The sequence below is a fragment of the Anser brachyrhynchus genome, assembly GCF_964034855.1.
Source record: "Anser brachyrhynchus genome assembly, chromosome: 5".
NCBI classification, from domain to species: Eukaryota; Metazoa; Chordata; class Aves; order Anseriformes; family Anatidae; genus Anser; species Anser brachyrhynchus.
This window is the reverse complement of record NC_137699.1, coordinates 42,484,476-42,501,726: the sequence shown is the minus strand read 5'-3', so window position 1 is coordinate 42,501,726 and position 17,251 is coordinate 42,484,476. Positions and strand designations below refer to the sequence as shown.

The window sequence follows — 17,251 nt, the reverse complement described above, 5'->3', positions numbered from 1 at the left end:
TGTGACTTCAGAAATTCTCCCTGGGAGAGAAGAGCAGATATGTAGAAAGAATGAAGCCTAAAATCTGTCCTGCCCTGCTTCTCTCTGTGTTCCCACACAGACGCATCCACTCCTCAGAATGGGCTTTGTCACCCGCGCTGATATGTTTTTGCCTGCTTGGGGGAGACAACAGAGGAGAAAGAGTTTTCATCCCTCGTTCTGTGTTGTGGTTAAAATGTATCTTGCTTGCTTTAAACGTCGGTGTCACTCATTCTGAACAGCGTAATTCTCCTCTGTGTTTGATCCTGGACCTAGACCAGCCCCTACTCAACCAAGAAGGAGAAAGAATGAACAGGACAAACTTCTGTTCCTTCTGTGGCTGTCTAAAACCGCCTTCTGCACTTGCTTTTTGTTCAGCTTAGGTCTGTGGTGGCTGGGTTTCTCTTTTCCAGTGTATTCTCAACTCTCACCCTGCCTTACTTGTTCGGTTTTGTCCCCACTATAAATCAAAGTACTGCCACCCCCTCTCCTCTGAACAGCAAGTAAGAACTACGTAAGCATTCCTTTCACACACAAGTTCTCACACCTAAGCATGGACTCCATCCATCTGGTTTCAACCCAAATCCAATCACACAGAATAGGACTAACAGAGTCCCCCGCTAGCACTGTTTGCTGTTGATTACTTCTTGACTGGGCCTATGAATAGAGCTTGTGTCTAGTCCTCCTTCTGCCTAAGAGAAAGCCTGGAGAGTCTGGGAAAGCAATCACGCTTGAGCATTCCCACATGCTTCTGGTCCTAGACCACCTTTAAAGCAAGTGCACACACATGCAGTTAAAGCTAGAGCCATGGTGGAAAGCTCACATGGTAGCACTGCAGTGGGAGAGAACAATGACAACCTTATTCAGAGCAGCTAAAGGTTTTGTCGAGCAGCTCACAGTCAGCTGCAGAATTTATGGGACGTGGGGCACCTCCAGTAGCAAGCAGTGACACAGAGCGCTGCACCTTTCTTCCTCACCCCTCGCATGAGGCAGCCAGCCAGACTCCTGATTTTGGCACAGGACAGTTCACTGTAAATGTTAAGCTCCCACTGGGAAGCAAAGCGCCGAGCAAACGGTAGCTGCCAGACCTGCTCCACCCTAGCACCGCCCTAGCAGCTCCAAGCACCTCACTTTGATTTTTTTTGCAATTTTTTCTCCAAGCACTTGAAAATACGTGCTCCATCTCTAAGGGTTTTTGGTGGAGGAGAAAAACTACAAATATTGTTATTCACAGAGGTTCTGGGCCAGTACCTCCTAACCATTGTGAAGCTTCAAACACAAGATTCCTCCCTCTGAAAGGAGGCAGGGCCTTTGGTAGAGAGAAAAGGCCCACGCTTTCGCCTGTCTTGATCTCCACGAGAACAGCCGCTGTTCGAGTTACATCAGCCCCAGCTCAGACCGACAAAACCCAGGCAGGGTTGCCAAGTGTGAAATATTTCCTCCAATACTCACATGCTCGGTAGCCCTGTCAGGCTCTCCCTCAGACCAGCTGGATTCCAGCACATCCAAGATGTGCAACCTGTTAGCGATTGCTGTTTGCAGCCACCAGCAGCGGTTCCAGCGCGTGTCAGACCATGGAGCTTCTTCTCCTCCTCTTTACAACCTAGACAGAGCAACATGCCGAGCGGGAAGTGAGCGGCCCGATACTGCAACCGGCACCGTTCCCACATCCTTCTCCTGTGCTACTACTCCCAAGCGCTAAGACCCCACTGTCCATTCGCAACAGCAAAGTCAGCTCGCAGCCATTAGCAGCAAAATCGCGCATTTTCTGCTATTGAATTTCATCCCATTTTTTCCATCTCAGCCATCAGAATTACCCACCCCCTCCTATAGGACATCGCAGTCCTCCCCTGTATTGACAAAGCCTCCCGACTTTGGACAAGCAGCCAATTTCATTAGCACATTCATTTCAGCATGCCAAGATCATTAATGAAAACTGGGCCCAGGACCAGCCATTGGGGAACTCATTTCATAATCTTTTATAATTCCTGCACTTATCTCCATCTTAACTAATAACTCACCATGTGGCTCTGGAGCAAATGGATTACTGCAGTCCAAAGCAATCAGTTCTACCGCATTTAGCAATGTAACGCGTTGCTTAGAGGAGTTCCCAGAGTGGAAAAGGATCCAGAATTCATCTCAGAAGCACCTCATGAGCATTAGAAACATCCGTCCCCATCCCCATCCCGCAGACAGTTAACAGCAGTACTCAGAATTTGCAGTCTTAGTTTGCCTGAAGTCATCTTAGAGCCACCAGACCTTGTTCCACCTTTGTCTGCGCAGCCTTCTGAGGAACCATCTTCCCAAAGTGCTCTTCCCAAGCAAAGCACACACAAGCTGTGGCCAGCTCACCCTTTGGTCTCCTCTCTGAAGGGTCACACAGCCTGTGTTCCCCGGGGAGCGCTGCTTGCGTCCAACGCTCCCAGCTGCCCCGTGGACTTCCACTGCACCTCTTCCACACTCGGCGTCTTCACCGGGAGCTGGCTGTGCTCACCCCACAGCAGGACCCCAGGCATGCCCTGGTGTTTCCAGCCCCGCACCTTCGCAACTCACCCCCCAGTTTCTTTGGGAAGGCGGCCAGCGGGCACGAAGCCCCCAGCCCACCCCAATTCTCCAGGACCCTCTCCAGCTGCCCCCAGCATGTCCGCAGAGCAAGGCCCGGCGGGGGGCTCGGGGCACGTCCCACCTCCCGGAGAGGCCCCGTGGAGCCGTGGCAGGAGCGGGGTGCGGGCAGGGGACGGGCGCTGACTCCGGGCAGCCCCAGGCAGCTCCGGGCGGGCCGGGGGCCGACATTTTGTCTCCTGGCCCCCTTCGGAGGGCGGCGGGCGGAGCGGGGCAGGTGCTGGGGGCTGCCACCGCCGGGGCCCCGCGGCCACCTTCCCCCTTGGGCCAGACGCCGCACCGGGGGGCTCCGCGGGGCGCTTTCGGCCGCTTTTACCGCGGTCCGGCAGCGGTTACCGGGCGGGGCGCCCCCGCGGACCACCGCGAAGGGTCCGGCCCGGCCCTGCCGCTGCCCGCCCGGCTCCAGCGGGGGGCGCCCGAGCTCCGCCGCCGCGGAGGCTGCGGCGGCCACGTCGGAGGGCGCCCGGTGCCGCCCCGCCGCCGGGGGGCCCGGCCGCGGGGCTCGGGGGGTGCCCGGTGCCGCCGGCCGTGCGGGGGGCGGCGGCGGCGGGACCCGGCGGGTGGTGGTGGCGGGGGGGGGGTGGCGGAGGGCGGGCGGGCGGCGACCGCAGTAGCCGCGGTGCTGCGGGCGAAGGCCGGGCTTGGAGCTCCCCCCCCGGTGCCGTCCCCCCCCGGCCGAGCCCCGTCCCGGGGACGTCATGGGAGGGAGGTATAAAATCGCGGCGGCGAGGCCGGCGGAGGGGCAGTGCGCGGCGGAGGGCAGGCCGGGGGACAGCGGGGCAGCCCGGCTGCAGCTGCTGCTGGTGCCGGTGCCGCCGGCGGCGGCGGGGCGATGCCGGTGGCGGCGGGGGCATGAATGGTGCAGCGAGAGGGGCGGGCGCCGCGCTCCCCCCGCGGCGGCGGCGGCGGGGCGGCGCGGCCCGCTGCTGACACGTGCGGCGGCGCGGCGCGGCGGGGCGCTCCCGGCTCCGCGGGGCGCGGGGCGGCGCATGGGGAAGGAGCCCGGCGCGGCGAGGCACGGCGCCCGCCGCCGCTTCTCCCCGCGGAGCGCTGCCAGCTCTTCCTGGAAGTCGTGAGCGGCGCGCGGCGCGGTGAGTTCATGCACCTCCTCGCCAAGCCTCAGCCCGCGGGATCTGGGGAGGCTGCCGCCGGAGCACCGCCCGGTCCCCCGCGCCCGCTCGCCGCTGCCCGGGGGGCTCTCCCGGGGGCCTCCGCCGCCCCCTCGCACATGAAGATGTACGTGCAAAGGGCTCTGGTGCTGCTCTCGCTGCTGAGCTTCGCCACCGTGAGCCTCGCGCTGTCCTCCTGCACCACCTTGGACCTCGACCACATCAAGAAGAAGCGGGTGGAAGCCATTCGGGGGCAGATCCTGAGCAAGCTGCGGCTCACCAGCCCCCCGGAGACCGTGGGGCCGGCTCATGTGCCCTACCAGATCCTGGCCCTCTACAACAGCACCCGGGAGCTGCTGGAGGAGATGGAGGAGGAGAAGGAGGAGAGCTGCTCGCAGGACAACACCGAGTCCGAATACTATGCCAAAGAGATCCATAAATTTGACATGATCCAGGGCCTCCCCGAGCACAGTAAGTGCCGGGCTCCCGTGCGCGCCGGCCCGGCGCGGGGTGCCGCACCCGGGGGCAGCCTGCCCGCCGCACCGGGAGCCGAGGAGCGGCGGCCGCCGGGGATCGGGGAGCTCGGGGCCGGGGCCGGGATCCCGGCGGGGCTGGGGGGCGTCCCCGCCCGGCTGCGCGCTGGGGTGCGGGGCTGAAAGGGGCCGGGGGGCGCGGGGCTCGGCCCCCCGCAGGTGGAGGAGGCTGGGCGCTGGCAGCAGGCGGGGCAGCCAGAGGGGTCCCCGGCCGGGGAGCTGCAAGGGAAGGCCGGGAGGGGAGGGAGGGCGAGGTGGGGAGGCGGCAGGAGGGGATGCAGAGGGGGCTTGGGGTGTGTGCGGCGCATGGGGTTAGGGAAAAGAGGCCGGTCCCTGGTGCCGGGCAGGTGGCCGGGCTCGTCCCTGCCGCAGATCCAGGCAACCTGTTCGGTCAGCCGGCACCCGAGCCGGCTCCAGAGAGGGTGGCGAGGCACTCGCTGGGAAGGCTCCCGCATGGAGGACGCCGTGGAGGATGTTACGCTGACAGCGGCGAGGGATCGGAGAGCGAGAAGATAGCAGGGAGGCTGAGCAGGTGCAAAGCAGACAGTGATGCACAGGGGACCCCCTAGGGAACACAGGCACTGAGGAAACGTGACAGATGTTGAGCAGGTGCAGAGCAGATGATGAGCAGGCCCAGATGCAGACACTAAGCAGATTCAGGTGCAGAAGCTGAGCAGATGCAGATGCAAAGACAGAGTGAGCAGACATGAACCCCGAGTAGACTGCAGATGCTGAGCAGATGTAGGCACAAGCAATGCTTTCGGTCTGTGCTTTGGATTCTTTAGGGTTGGAAGATGTTGGTGGGCATGCAGTCATACCCCCATCCAGGGTGTCCTCCCGTGATGTAGTGCGGTGTTGGGGACACTGCTTGAACGCCTGCAGTTCTGGGGAGGAGCTGTGACTCGGTGCAGGCAGCCTCAGAATGCAGTTACTCTGCCAGGTTTATGTTAATCTTGACATATGATGAGCTGGAATAAGAGCTACAATGTGGTAATGCAACAAATTTCACTTAATCTCTAGCAGACGGCACTCCATATGGTTATATGATTAGCTCTTAGTTCAGGAGGCACCAAGACTCGAGGAACAGAAAGTGCACAGAGTACTAGCAGCTTACCCAGATTTCAACATTTTTGACCTACTAAAGTGAAATTCTAAAAATATGTGGGGAAACCAAGTGTCTGTGCAAAATAATACGGCCGCACTACGAACTGGTGTGTTTTGGAGAAGGATACTGGGAAAGCATAACAGTGGGAAATGAAGTCGGAGGAGTGGATTTGGATAAAGTGGAGGGGTAAGGTGAAGGAAGATGCGCTTGGGAAGGAGCGGGGAGGCAGTGGGGAGGGTCTGTGAGTGAGTGCAAGGAGAGCTCGGGGCAATAGAAGTGGGTGCTGCAGGTGGGCACGGACATTGCCATAAGGAAAGTCCCACAGGCTCAGCCACTGTCCACCACGTGCAGAGTAACATCTCCATGCCTATGGAAATGAACGAACCTGCCCCATGTCCCTCTAGGACACCACAGCAAGACCAAGCTGTGCTGAGATTAAATTCCTGGGAGTGGGCAGAGGAAAGAGAAAGGGGGAACTTTGGAGTTGGGTCCCAGCAGGAGAGAAGAGCTGCAGACGGGCTGTGGTGTCAAGAGACATGCTCCTTTTCAGACCTGGGGAGTTTCATCTCGTACACCATGGCTGAATTTGGCCCCGTGTCTTCAAAAGTGGCTGATGTTCAACTTTCCCATGACTCTGTCACTGTGCCAGGCGGTGATCTCAGAGCACGTTCAGAGCCAAAGCCCGTCTCCTCCGGGGGGGAAGGGGAGCACGGCTCCATTGAGGGAACTGTGAAGATGATACAGGCAAGGCTGAAATGTGCGCGCGCGCACACAAACTGTTCTAGATCCAAAGTATTAGTCGAGCAGTTTGTTGGCTCAGAGAAGTCATCCTTCTCCAAGACTTAAGGCCCAACAGTGAGGAAAGTTGAGGAGCAAAAATAGCAGCAGGGAGAGCCTGATCCTTCTAGGAAGGAAGGATTTTCAGGAGCAGGTCCCTGTCCCCACCCTGAGCTGTTTGGTGATTCAGAGAATGGTCCTCATGCTGCTGTGCCTCTCAGGCACGTTGTCTAAATTATAAGGAATATTCTTTGAGAGAATAGCTCCCTCTTGATCAACCATTCACTTCAAGGATCTCCTAAAACTCATGGGGGTTCAGGTCCCCTTGAGCACTGATTGCTGGTTAGATTCAAGCTCAGAAAGCATCTGCAACGGTCCTGCAAAAAGCTTTGCTTTCCTTCCCAAGGAAAACCATGCCATTTTCCAAGCCAGCAGGAGAGACAAGGCAATTAAAGCAATGGGTCTTTGGGCCAAGCACCCCTTCCCTCTAAACCTACCACCTGCAGAGTTCCAGAAGGATTTTTTTTTTCTGAGTTCTGCAGCTTTGACATTAAGCAGCTTGAAGTACAGTGCTATGATACTGGATACTGATACAGCTGGAACCACACAGTGATCAGCTGCCTCGAGGCTGGCCAGAAACAGTAGCTGTGTGGGATTGGTGGCACATGGAGAACCTGCACCTTGCTGAGAGCAGTTGTAGGAAGAGGGGATTTCCCAAAGAACACGCTCCCTGCATCCTACCCTGCGCTCCAGGAGGCTGCTGGTCTCATCGTTTGTTCTGTCAACAGCTCTGAGGCTGGCTGGGCTACACAGTAATAGCAGGGCCCGATCGTGAGGATGCATCCTGTCGTGTCAGACACAGAGTGGCATGGGTACACAGGTGTCACGGATTCCCTGCCTCTAGGCTTTGTTACAGCCACTGACTGTTGTAGACTTGCAGGCATATTGCTTCTAGGCTTTGTTCCTTGCTGGTATCTGGACAAGTCGAGATTCCAGCACGGTTAACGCACCACGAGCTGGGACTGGACCAAATTCCCTGAAAACATCACCTAGCTGCACTTGCCTGTGACCTCTTAAAATGAAGACTTTTCCCCAAAGCAGACAGCTTTCTAGGAGTGAGACCTGTGTTCTGGACGTCCGACTGTGAGAAGCAGGCTCCAACCTTGCAGTGCTGAGAATGAAACAGAATGCAGCTCTACTGCCCCATTGCAGAGTGCTGGTTCCCAGGGTATGAAGGCAACAGGCAGCTTCTCCTTAGGAAAGGCAAGATAGCCGTTATCGTTTCCACTAGGAAGGTCTCCACAAACACCTCTGCCTTACTGGTGAAGGAAGTAGGTAGGTGGCAGTGTGGAGATAGCAGGGAAGTGCACGAGATGGCCATCTGTTACCAGCACAGCTGCCTCACCTCTTAGCCAAAACATTTTAAGGAGTTGATGAACAATAAATCATTTTGTCTCTCATCTGCACTGTGCTGTAGGACCACATTTGCAGTCTCTAAGTAGATTATCAGATAAAAGTGCCAATGTTGTAAAAAGATCATGGGCTAGCCTGACCACCGGTCTGATCTAGAAAGGCATTTTGATGGTTACTGGGACACCCCTCCTGGACAGGCAGGCGGCTCTGCAATGGAAGGGCAGGCTGTCAGCAGCACTATTAATAGGGCTAGGATTACAAAACAGCTTAAGGGGGTATTAAAACGCAGTATCCACCTAGCTCTATGACTCAGAACAGTTATGAGTGTTAGGCTTCAGCTACGAAGATGCTTTGGGGCATTTAATGAGATCAGAGCTTGCTGATCTGTGCTTTTCTGTGGCACAAAACCTAGAAGTGGTCACAGTGGTGGAGTCCCCACAGTGGGTGTCCTCTCGTGGCTCGGTGCACTCTCTGTGCTGCAGGGCTGTTGGGCTGAGCATACCAGCTTGCAGCTGCAATGGGGTCCAGTCTCCTGGGGCTACCAAATATTCATGTCTTTAATAGCAGGCAGAGATGTTCCTGTACAGAAATGCTGTTCCATTCAACAGTAGAAATGGCAAAAAAACCCTCCAATCAAACCTCAATGGGAGCATCTGGTCATTAGCTTATTGAGTAGAATTTTTGCAGCCTAAGAACACATCTTTGTAAACTGTCAGGCTCCTGCTTGCCAAATCTGGGTGTAGCACGAGAGGAAGACGTTCATCTTCATGTAGATGACTCCAGAAGTGCATCAGCATTGCTCAAAGCAGAATTTGGCACAGGAAGTGAACTTCTGCTCTCAGGCACTGTTCCACACTAGTCCATCTTCAGAATCTATTTCCCTTGGGAGACAGTGGTGCTGTGAAGAGAGGGGCCAACTCCAGGAATATAACTTCAAGGTTACCAGGACTTCCAGCCTATTTGTCACGGAGTGGAACTGTGGCTGGGAACAGGTGATAGTTTTTCTTTTTTCTTTTTTAATATAAAACAAGAAAGGAAAAGAAAAACCACAAATATCAGCTGACATGAGAGCCTCGTGTTGCCTTGGACAACAGCCAGAGGTCATATGAGAAGCTTTGTAGAACTGCAAACAGATCTGCATGTGGGTGTAGAGCAGGAGTTGCTGTGCCTTATCTGCAGGAAACCTTAAAGCCTTAATGATGCTGAGCCTTGAAGGCTAACAGGTCAACAGGAGAGGAGCAACAGGAATCACAGCCTTCTCCATGGGACCAAAATGGTCCCAATGAAGTTTTTTTTTTTTTTTTTTGAGAACTCTTTTGGACTTTGTGTTTTTTACCCACTGTCTTTCTGGGCATCTGCAAAGTGGATTTCTCTGCTCAGCAGGCACACATCCAGGCAGAGACTTGCTGTGCTATTTCCTGCCCATGTGTCTGATCTCCGCAGGCCTCTCAGCACTCTGTCCTTGAAGAACTCTGTATCTGGTACTATCCATGAATTCCTCCTCCAGGTCATGGGTGAGAACTGACCTTAAGACCCAGTTCTTTTAGTACGCACTGAACAGTCACTGCTCCCAAGAAGTCTTCCACACCTCATGCTTTGTGGACACTTGTCTGGCTTTCATTTTAGGAGACAATGTCAAGGTTTGTAACAGGATCACCTTCAATGTACCTTCATCTCTCCAGCATGAGCACAGGGTCAGAGTGACGCCACCATGACGACTGAGAATGGGTCCTACTAGCTGCAAATGAGGCTGCCCCGTTGCCTTCGCTGGGATTGTTGCTTTGAATGCAGGAGACTTAGGAGTACCAGCAATGTGCAATGAACACTTAGAAGAGAATTAAAAATACTGTTGATCTCCACTGATTCTCCAGCTTGCAGCATTGAAATAATGGTGGCAGTAGTGGGAAGATTTTGCAAAATACTCCAAATGTAGAGCAAATTTGAGTGAATTCATCCTGTCTTACCTCTAACCATATAATCATACTTTAAAGGTGGTGAGATGTTTGAGTGGCAGGCCTCAGCTGGGAAGCTCTTTCTCAGTCTGTTTATTTGAGATCCCTCACCTCTGGCCTGAAGTTCTCAGTCTTTCCCTCTTTCTTTCTCCTAGATGAGTTGGGCATTTGCCCCAAAGGTGTCACCTCCAACGTGTTCCGCTTTAACGTGTCCTCGGCAGAGAAGAACAGCACCAACCTGTTCCGGGCCGAGTTCCGGGTGCTGCGTGTGCCCAACCCAAGCTCCAAACGCAGTGAGCAGCGCATTGAGCTCTTCCAGGTGGGTATCCTCCTCACCTTCCCCAGTGCCTGAGGCTCCTTAATCACTGCCTCAATTGACATGTGCAAGGCCACAGAAGAGAGAGAGAAGAAATCCCATGCCTTGCCCTCGGCTTCTTCCAGCACACGCGGTGATACAGTCACCTTTCCTCCCTGTTACAGTGTGGTGCTGTCCTTTTTCACACTCACGTTGCCCAGCTGCTCTGAGCACCCCGGTGTGGTGCTCGCTGCAGCTCTTTGCTGCACTGAGAAGGGGGTTGGAAGAGGCACCCCTCACCAGTGGAGGATCCCTGACCCTCCTGTCACATCTGCACGCGTAGGTCCCTTGGCAGTTTTGTTCCCCTGACTATCGCAGCACAATGCAGTTGGTGCTAATCCAACGGGTGGAGCTCTCTGACTTGTCACAGGCTTACCGGAAAAGAAACGCTCACTTTCGATGTTCCTTTCACCAGCAGTTGGGGGCACAATTCCTGGCACCTTTAGTGTAGATGCTTATCTCAAGTTTGGTTTGAACTCTTGGGCTCCCCTGGCACAATAAGGCCTGGCTCAGGTTTGGAAGTGGTCTCAGGCCAAGCCAAACTACCCAGCTAACGGTAGTTTAGCATCCAGGCAGCACATTCCCACAGGCTGCTGTCTGTCCACTTTGTAGGAGGAATACAGCTAAAATTGTCTTTGGCTGTTAGCTCTTCAGGTCTTCCTGGAACTGAGCTTTAAAAGTCAGAGCAGTTCTCCACCAGATGAGACTGCTGACAAGAAGGCAAGCCCCAAGCTTCTCCATGGGTTCAGTGTCCTGTGGAATGAACCCAGGGTGCTGCAGCAAGGTGCACCTTGCACAGACTGTGGTTGCCTGTCTGGAAATGGCAGGGGATATCAGAGCAGGGGGGGAGTTCTCCAAACCTTATCAGCCCTGGTGTGTTTTGGTAGAAGCTGAAGAGTGGAGGACACATGAAAACACCACTTTGTAGGACTCAACAGGCTTGCTGGGCAAGGGACCCATGGCAAGGTGTTCTGTTACCCACAGCTGGGTCTACTTTGAAATCCAGACCCACATCCCACACATTAATACAAAAATAAAACCACCCGTTACATCTGTTGCTGTATGCTTCTGCCTCTGGATATGTATCCCGAAGCACGGATGGGCTGGAAGAGGTGAGCTGCTTAGGACACAGAAATAGATGCTGTGTAGATCTCTGGAGTTCAGGTTGGTTGTGAAGCACGTTCCTCTCACATGTGCCAGGGTATTCCTGCTGTCTCATGTGTTGGGCCCCACCTTCTGAATTTGTTTGTAGCAAGCTGTGGAAGAAAAAAAAGACACAAGGCTGTTCCTTCCTCGTGCATGGCATTGGCTGATTCTCTCTACCACTCCTTCTAACGCAGATCCTTCGGCCGGATGAGCACATAGCAAAGCAGCGCTACCTCAGTGGCAGGAATGTGCAGACACGGGGCTCCCCTGAGTGGCTGTCCTTCGATGTCACCGAGACTGTGCGCGAGTGGCTCCTGCACAGAGGTAGGGGTCTTACCTCGACTGGGTGTCAAGACGTCCATAGAAACATGGATCAGTGTTGGCAGGAGCATATATTTGCTCCTAGTTTTGCAGGAGCACTGCTCAAATAGAGAGCAGCTTCTTTCAGCTTGAGAACAAACCTTCCCCTGGAGAGCCACCTCAGTGTGTGTGACATTTGCTAGCCTCCTAGCTCTGGCCTGGAGTCCCCGCTGTGCAGCTCTGTGGGCTGAGTCGGAATAAGGTTTCATCCTGTGGAGGAGGAAATTGTTTTCACTGAGAGATGCTGGAACTTCTTTTGTTTCTTTGATTCTAAGCCCAGGGGGACCTCTCCGCTGGTCTAATCTATCGTCTGCAATTCATAGAAAATGAGGATTGCTCTGGTTTAACTTTCTTGTGAGCTAGAGCACATCTAGTAGGAAAAACAGCATGGATCCCGATTTCTTTAGCTGTTTACAGCTTGGCAGGTATAAAGGTGAGGAAATACCAGAGGCTGACACACCTAGACAGAACATACCTCTGCCACCACTGGGCAGCCCTACAGATAGTTACGGGGCAGCTCCCAGCAAGAACACTGACCCCATTCACAGCTGGAGCATAGGCACCGTGACTCACAGCTGGATTGGCCTCACAGATAGAAGCTAGGTGCCACTGAAAACTGGAATGCAGGCACTGGCAAGCAGCCGCTCCCTGGAAGGATAAGCTGTGAGCTTGTAGGCTCCTCCTTTTTGAAGCGCTCCCAGTTGTGTCCCGATGGCTGGAGTTCAGCGCTGGAACTGCGGCGAGCTCTGGGCAGGCACGCTGGCTGACAGACATCACAGAGTATGCTGTGCTTAGGAAAAAAGGTGCTAGGCACCTTGTCAATGCCCCAGGGAGCCAGATGTTTCAATTCATGACACAACATAGAAAAAAAGAGCTTTCATAAGAGTCTTATGTTCCCTGGGTCAGGCCCACACAGCATGACTGGTCCAGGAAGTTATTATGAAAATAGACTTGCCTCTGGAAAGTCTGTGTGAATGAGACCGCTAGCGGCTCAACAAAACAGGAGGCTGCAGCTGCTGAGAAAAACGCTTCCAGTGAAATTACTTGTCCATATCCAACTCGCTTATTTTCAGGTCTCTCCTTCAGACACTAACCAGAAGCCAGATAGCAGACAGGTACTGAGGGCGGCAAAACTAATTCAACACAGACACCACAGGCCAACTCTTTAAAATACTTATTTTCCAGTGGAGCTCTTCAAAGCTCACAAATGTTTTTGGGTGCTGAATAGACTAAAAAACGTGACCAGGAACACCAGGTTATCAGGAGCATGGCTTTTGGCACAAGTGAGGCCACAAGATTCTGCTTCCCATTCTCCTTTCCAAGTCAGCTCCTGTGCCCCAGCTCTGATAGCATCCCTCACTTTGAGACGGACCCACAGCCTAGGAGTTCAGCACAGTCCTTGTCCCCCGTGGAGCTTCCCTGTGACAGGAACTGCCCCAGCCGAGGAAAGCTGTTTCTTACAGAGTCCTCTCTTTCTTTGCAGAGTCCAACCTTGGCCTGGAAATTAGCATACACTGCCCTTGCCATACTTTTCAGCCCAATGGGGACATCTTGGAGAATTTGCACGAGGTCTTGGAGATCAAATTCAAAGGTGATAAAGAGCTGGATTAGGGGAGGCCATTGGAGAAGGGAAAGCCTGGAGCGTCTAAAGAAAAAAAACAACAAAGTCTTCCTTTGCATAGTTGAGGATTTTACCTTGCATAACATTTGTTGTAAAGAATACAGCTCTGGGTTTGCATGTTGATCATACAGGTATACCCATTTTGTAGATAGGTTAGAAATGGGAGAAAGGAAGCGCCGGCTGGGTGGGTTTGCATGCGTGTCTGCAGAAAGGAGTAATTTTGTATTTCAGTGTCTCTCTGGGAAGCTCAGCTTGATGCCTTCTCAGATTTCCACAGAGGCTCTGCTTTCCAGTTAGGGTGACTGGAACACAAGGAAGTCAGGCATCCTGTGTGAGGTGGCCCAGAGAGTCAGTGGCTTGGCTGGCCTAAGAAGTAGGAACCTCCTGGCTTGCAGCCCTGGGCTGCAGCCACTGGCCCCCACAGGCTTCATTTCTGAGGCTGTTCTGCAGAGTGCCAATGATCTGACATCTTCTTTAAACCATTCATCTTCCTGCCTGTCCTGGGACTGAAGCCAGGAGCGAGTGGGATGGATTAATGGCCCCACCAGCAGTTTACAAATGGTAAAACAGGTGGCCCACAAGACTCTATTTCAGGCCTGCAACAGTCAGATTCACCGGGAATAAGGGGGTCCCTGGGAGGGAAGAAGTCCAAGCATAAGTGGAAGTGGAGCCTGAGTCCCTTTTGCTTTGGTCCAAGGGCAGGCATGAAAGCGTTAAATGAAAAGCCTCGTTGTGTCATCTGCTTCCGTACTGACATCTTCTCTGTGGATCCTGTTTCTCTCTGAAGGCATTGACAACGAGGATGACTATGGCCGTGGGGACTTAGGGCGCCTGAAGAAGCAGAAAGACTTGCATAATCCCCACCTCATCTTGATGATGTTACCCCCGCATCGCCTGGAGAGCCCAACGCTGGGGGGCCAGAGGAAGAAACGGGCCCTGGATACCAACTACTGTTTCCGGTAAGTGAGAATCCTGCCGTTGTCACCGGATCCCGGGCCTGAGGCTGGCAAGCGTGGTGACACTTCGCATCTCTGGGAAAGGCAGCGTCCTCCGAGGGGGTGCTGAGTCACCGTGGTGCTGCAGGGGCCATGTGAGGACCGCTGCTCAGCTGACTGCTCCTTGTGGCCTCCAAGAAGGGGACACTGGCCAGCTCAGCAGTCACTGTGAGCTTCTGGCTGAGTTGCAGCGGCCCCTTGCCAGCCCCGGGTGCGGGACAGCAGGGAGGTGCTGCCCCCGGGGCCAGCGGCAGAGTTTCCTGTAAGCGTGTGGGCAGAGCCAGGCAGCTGGCCTGCCTGCCTCTGCCGCTCCTCCGCTCCCAGAGCAGGCCAGCACCGTGTCCCACCAGGTACTGCTGATACTGGCCCTTCCCTTCAGGAAGCTGCATCATGCAAGCACATATAAGGCCCTTCTCTAGATTCACTGTGTGCCGATGCTGTGTTTCAGGAACCTGGAGGAGAACTGCTGCGTGCGTCCTCTTTACATCGACTTCCGACAGGACCTGGGCTGGAAGTGGGTCCACGAGCCTAAAGGCTACTTTGCTAACTTTTGTTCGGGCCCTTGTCCGTACCTGCGCAGCGCTGACACCACTCACAGCACGGTACATCCAGCGTCTTTTCCTTGGGGCTCTGACTCCCCCTTCCTTCCTCAGTCTTACCACATCTGGTCTCTTCAAAACAGCAGAAGCAGTTCAGATTAATACTTGTAGAAAAACTCCAAGGAAACTGCAGGAAAGAGTCTAGGTGGTTCAGCAGGGGGGATGTTCTTCGTATGGACTCAATACAGAGTCCATGCTTCCAGCCAAACGTTGAGGAGTATGCTGCATCTTGGATGAGATGGGAAACAGCAGGACTCACAGTTTTAGGGTACCTATTTGGTAAGGGCCAGAGTGTTAACTGAATCCCTCAAATCAAATGTCAACCCTGGTCATTTTGTTCTGCCTATTTTTTTCCTGCATTTTTCAATGGATAGAGGATTTTTGTACACTCCGTCAGGTTGTCATGCAAAGCTATTGAGCCTTGGCACACACCTGCTGTCTACTACTAGAGGGGCAGCTGTAGTCCAGAAGTAATGGGGAGTCCATGTCCAGAAGTGAACATGGCTGTGCAGCAAGCTTCCCCTTTCTGCACTGGCATCCTTTCCAGCTGTATAAATCCCACCTGACCTATGGTTTGTTCTCACTAGGCAGTGAAATTAACATATATAACTAGCAGAAAGCAAATATTTTCAGGTAACTTTCACATAACCTCTACTTAACATATGTACACTGGGCAGTCTTTGGGAAGAGTGCCACCTGAGCCCCACTACTGTCTAGAGCATAAAAAAAGAAGGCAATAGAAAAGCATGCCAATGGAAGAAGCACTAAGAGGAGAAGACAGACTAATCAGCTGACAGTCCATTGCTAAAGCAAGAAAAGCCAGAGGAGAATCCTGTGCTTCTGTCCCCAGAAGAGAAAAGGCAGCAAGTCAGAGAATGCAACAGCTCACTTAGCTTCAGGTTTCACTACAAAAGTCACTGGAAAAATGCTGACTTGGCAGAAGAATAATTAACTGGGTAATGATGATATTGCAGGAAAGATGTTAACATATTCTTGACAGCTTAAGAGTCTGCAAAGCAGCAAGGCTCGCTAAGGCTAAAGGACTGGTATGAGTGGGAGCAGTTGATCTAAGGGAATGAAACAGTGGACAGATGCTGGGCAGGGCAAGTAAATGAACAGCTTAGGAAGGGTAACATGCATGCAGTGTGGTACATATACCATCTAGTTGTCCTGAGAAACTCCCTAATAGATACTGGGATGAACGAGCATGAGAGAAAGGAGAATTTAGTATGGTCCCTGATGTTCTCATCTTGATCAAGAAAGGAAATGCTCAAGCAGTAAGTTCAGCTGAGTGATCTGAGCAATCTTCAGAACAATACCACTGCTGACAGCTTGCCAGCACCACCTAGGAAAAACATGGCAAAAAGCAGATTTCTCACCAGTCTGTTTAACTTTGCTGAGTACAGCAGCCCCAGAGGATGTGGTACCCATGTGGTACAGCCAGGGCCTTCGCTCAGTATTCCAAAGAGCTTCTACCAAAATAACTGGAACTACATGGATCTGGATGATAGAACAGGATACCTCCTTAGAACCTCTGATCCACCAGGACTGTAGTTAACAGACAAGGTGCTGGACCTTGTCATATAACCCAGAGAAATGCTAACAAGACCACAATAGCACAGGTGAGATGATATTTTGGCCCCATGATTCAGCAAGTTGCATATCACTGAAAAGTGGCCACCTCTGGGAAGAAACATGGCAATTCTTTTGTGGGGGCTGCATGGCCAGAGTGTACAGTCATCTGTGGGACAGGGCCAGCTGGGAGAAGGAATCCAGTGCTGTCCCACAGGACACTGTCCTGGCTCCAGCATTATAGTGTAATGACTTGGAGGAGGGAGTGGAGAGCGAGAGCATGAGACAGTTCAAAGCTGGGAGGAAACTGTGAATACTCAAGATGATGGGCATCCATCCAGTGCTATCTAGAGATGTTAGCTGAAATAAGCAGCACTGAGTTTCTTTCTTCTGATTTCTGTAACGGAACCAAAGACAATGCAGCCCTGGGCTGGTTATACCCAGCCTTGTTATAAGCAAAAATTGTGACACTATACCCCATAGCCAGTTAAAAATTAAAGGAGTGAATTATTCCTTGGACTCTTTCAACCCTTAGGCATTGGCCAGGGGCTACACTAAAGTTAAAAAGAAAAATGTCTTTGGGTCAGGCCCGGGTAGGTGATATCCTTTAGGAGCAGGCCATGGTCAGGACATGATGAGAGTATTACTCATTTCGGGGAAAAGCCCTCTGATGAGCATAGTCCAAGTACCTAGCCCAAATACCTTCCTGTCCTCAACCACTTTAAATGGATTCCTGGCTTTGTCACCACATTTACATGTTTCCACAGGTGCTGGGCTTATACAACACGCTGAACCCTGAGGCGTCTGCTTCGCCCTGCTGTGTCCCCCAGGACCTGGAGCCACTCACCATCTTGTACTACGTCGGGAGGACCCCCAAAGTGGAGCAGCTCTCCAACATGGTGGTGAAATCCTGCAAGTGCAGCTGAAAGGCACCCTGGCCCGCCCAAAGCCAAGAGAGAAACTGTCAGCACCCACTCTCCTGCTCCCAGGCTAACACAAAAGGAACCGGGGGTCAGAGACTACGCATGCAGAGGGCCGAGCACCAAACCCTGGGGCTTAGGGTCTGGCAGCCCT

General features: G+C 53.3%; 1 protein-coding gene across 1 annotated transcript; it reads left to right on the top strand.

The window, feature by feature from the left end:
- Nucleotides 1–3,367: 3,367 nt before the first annotated feature.
- Nucleotides 3,368–17,251, top strand: TGFB3 (transforming growth factor beta 3). The gene is made up of 7 exons (XM_080595611.1): nt 3,368–4,220; nt 9,685–9,848; nt 11,225–11,354; nt 12,874–12,981; nt 13,799–13,970; nt 14,455–14,608; nt 16,945–17,251. The coding sequence occupies exons 1-7, from the start codon at nt 3,497–3,499 to the stop codon at nt 17,101–17,103; spliced, it is 1,611 nt and encodes a 536-aa protein (XP_080451737.1). The 5' UTR covers nt 3,368–3,496; the 3' UTR covers nt 17,104–17,251.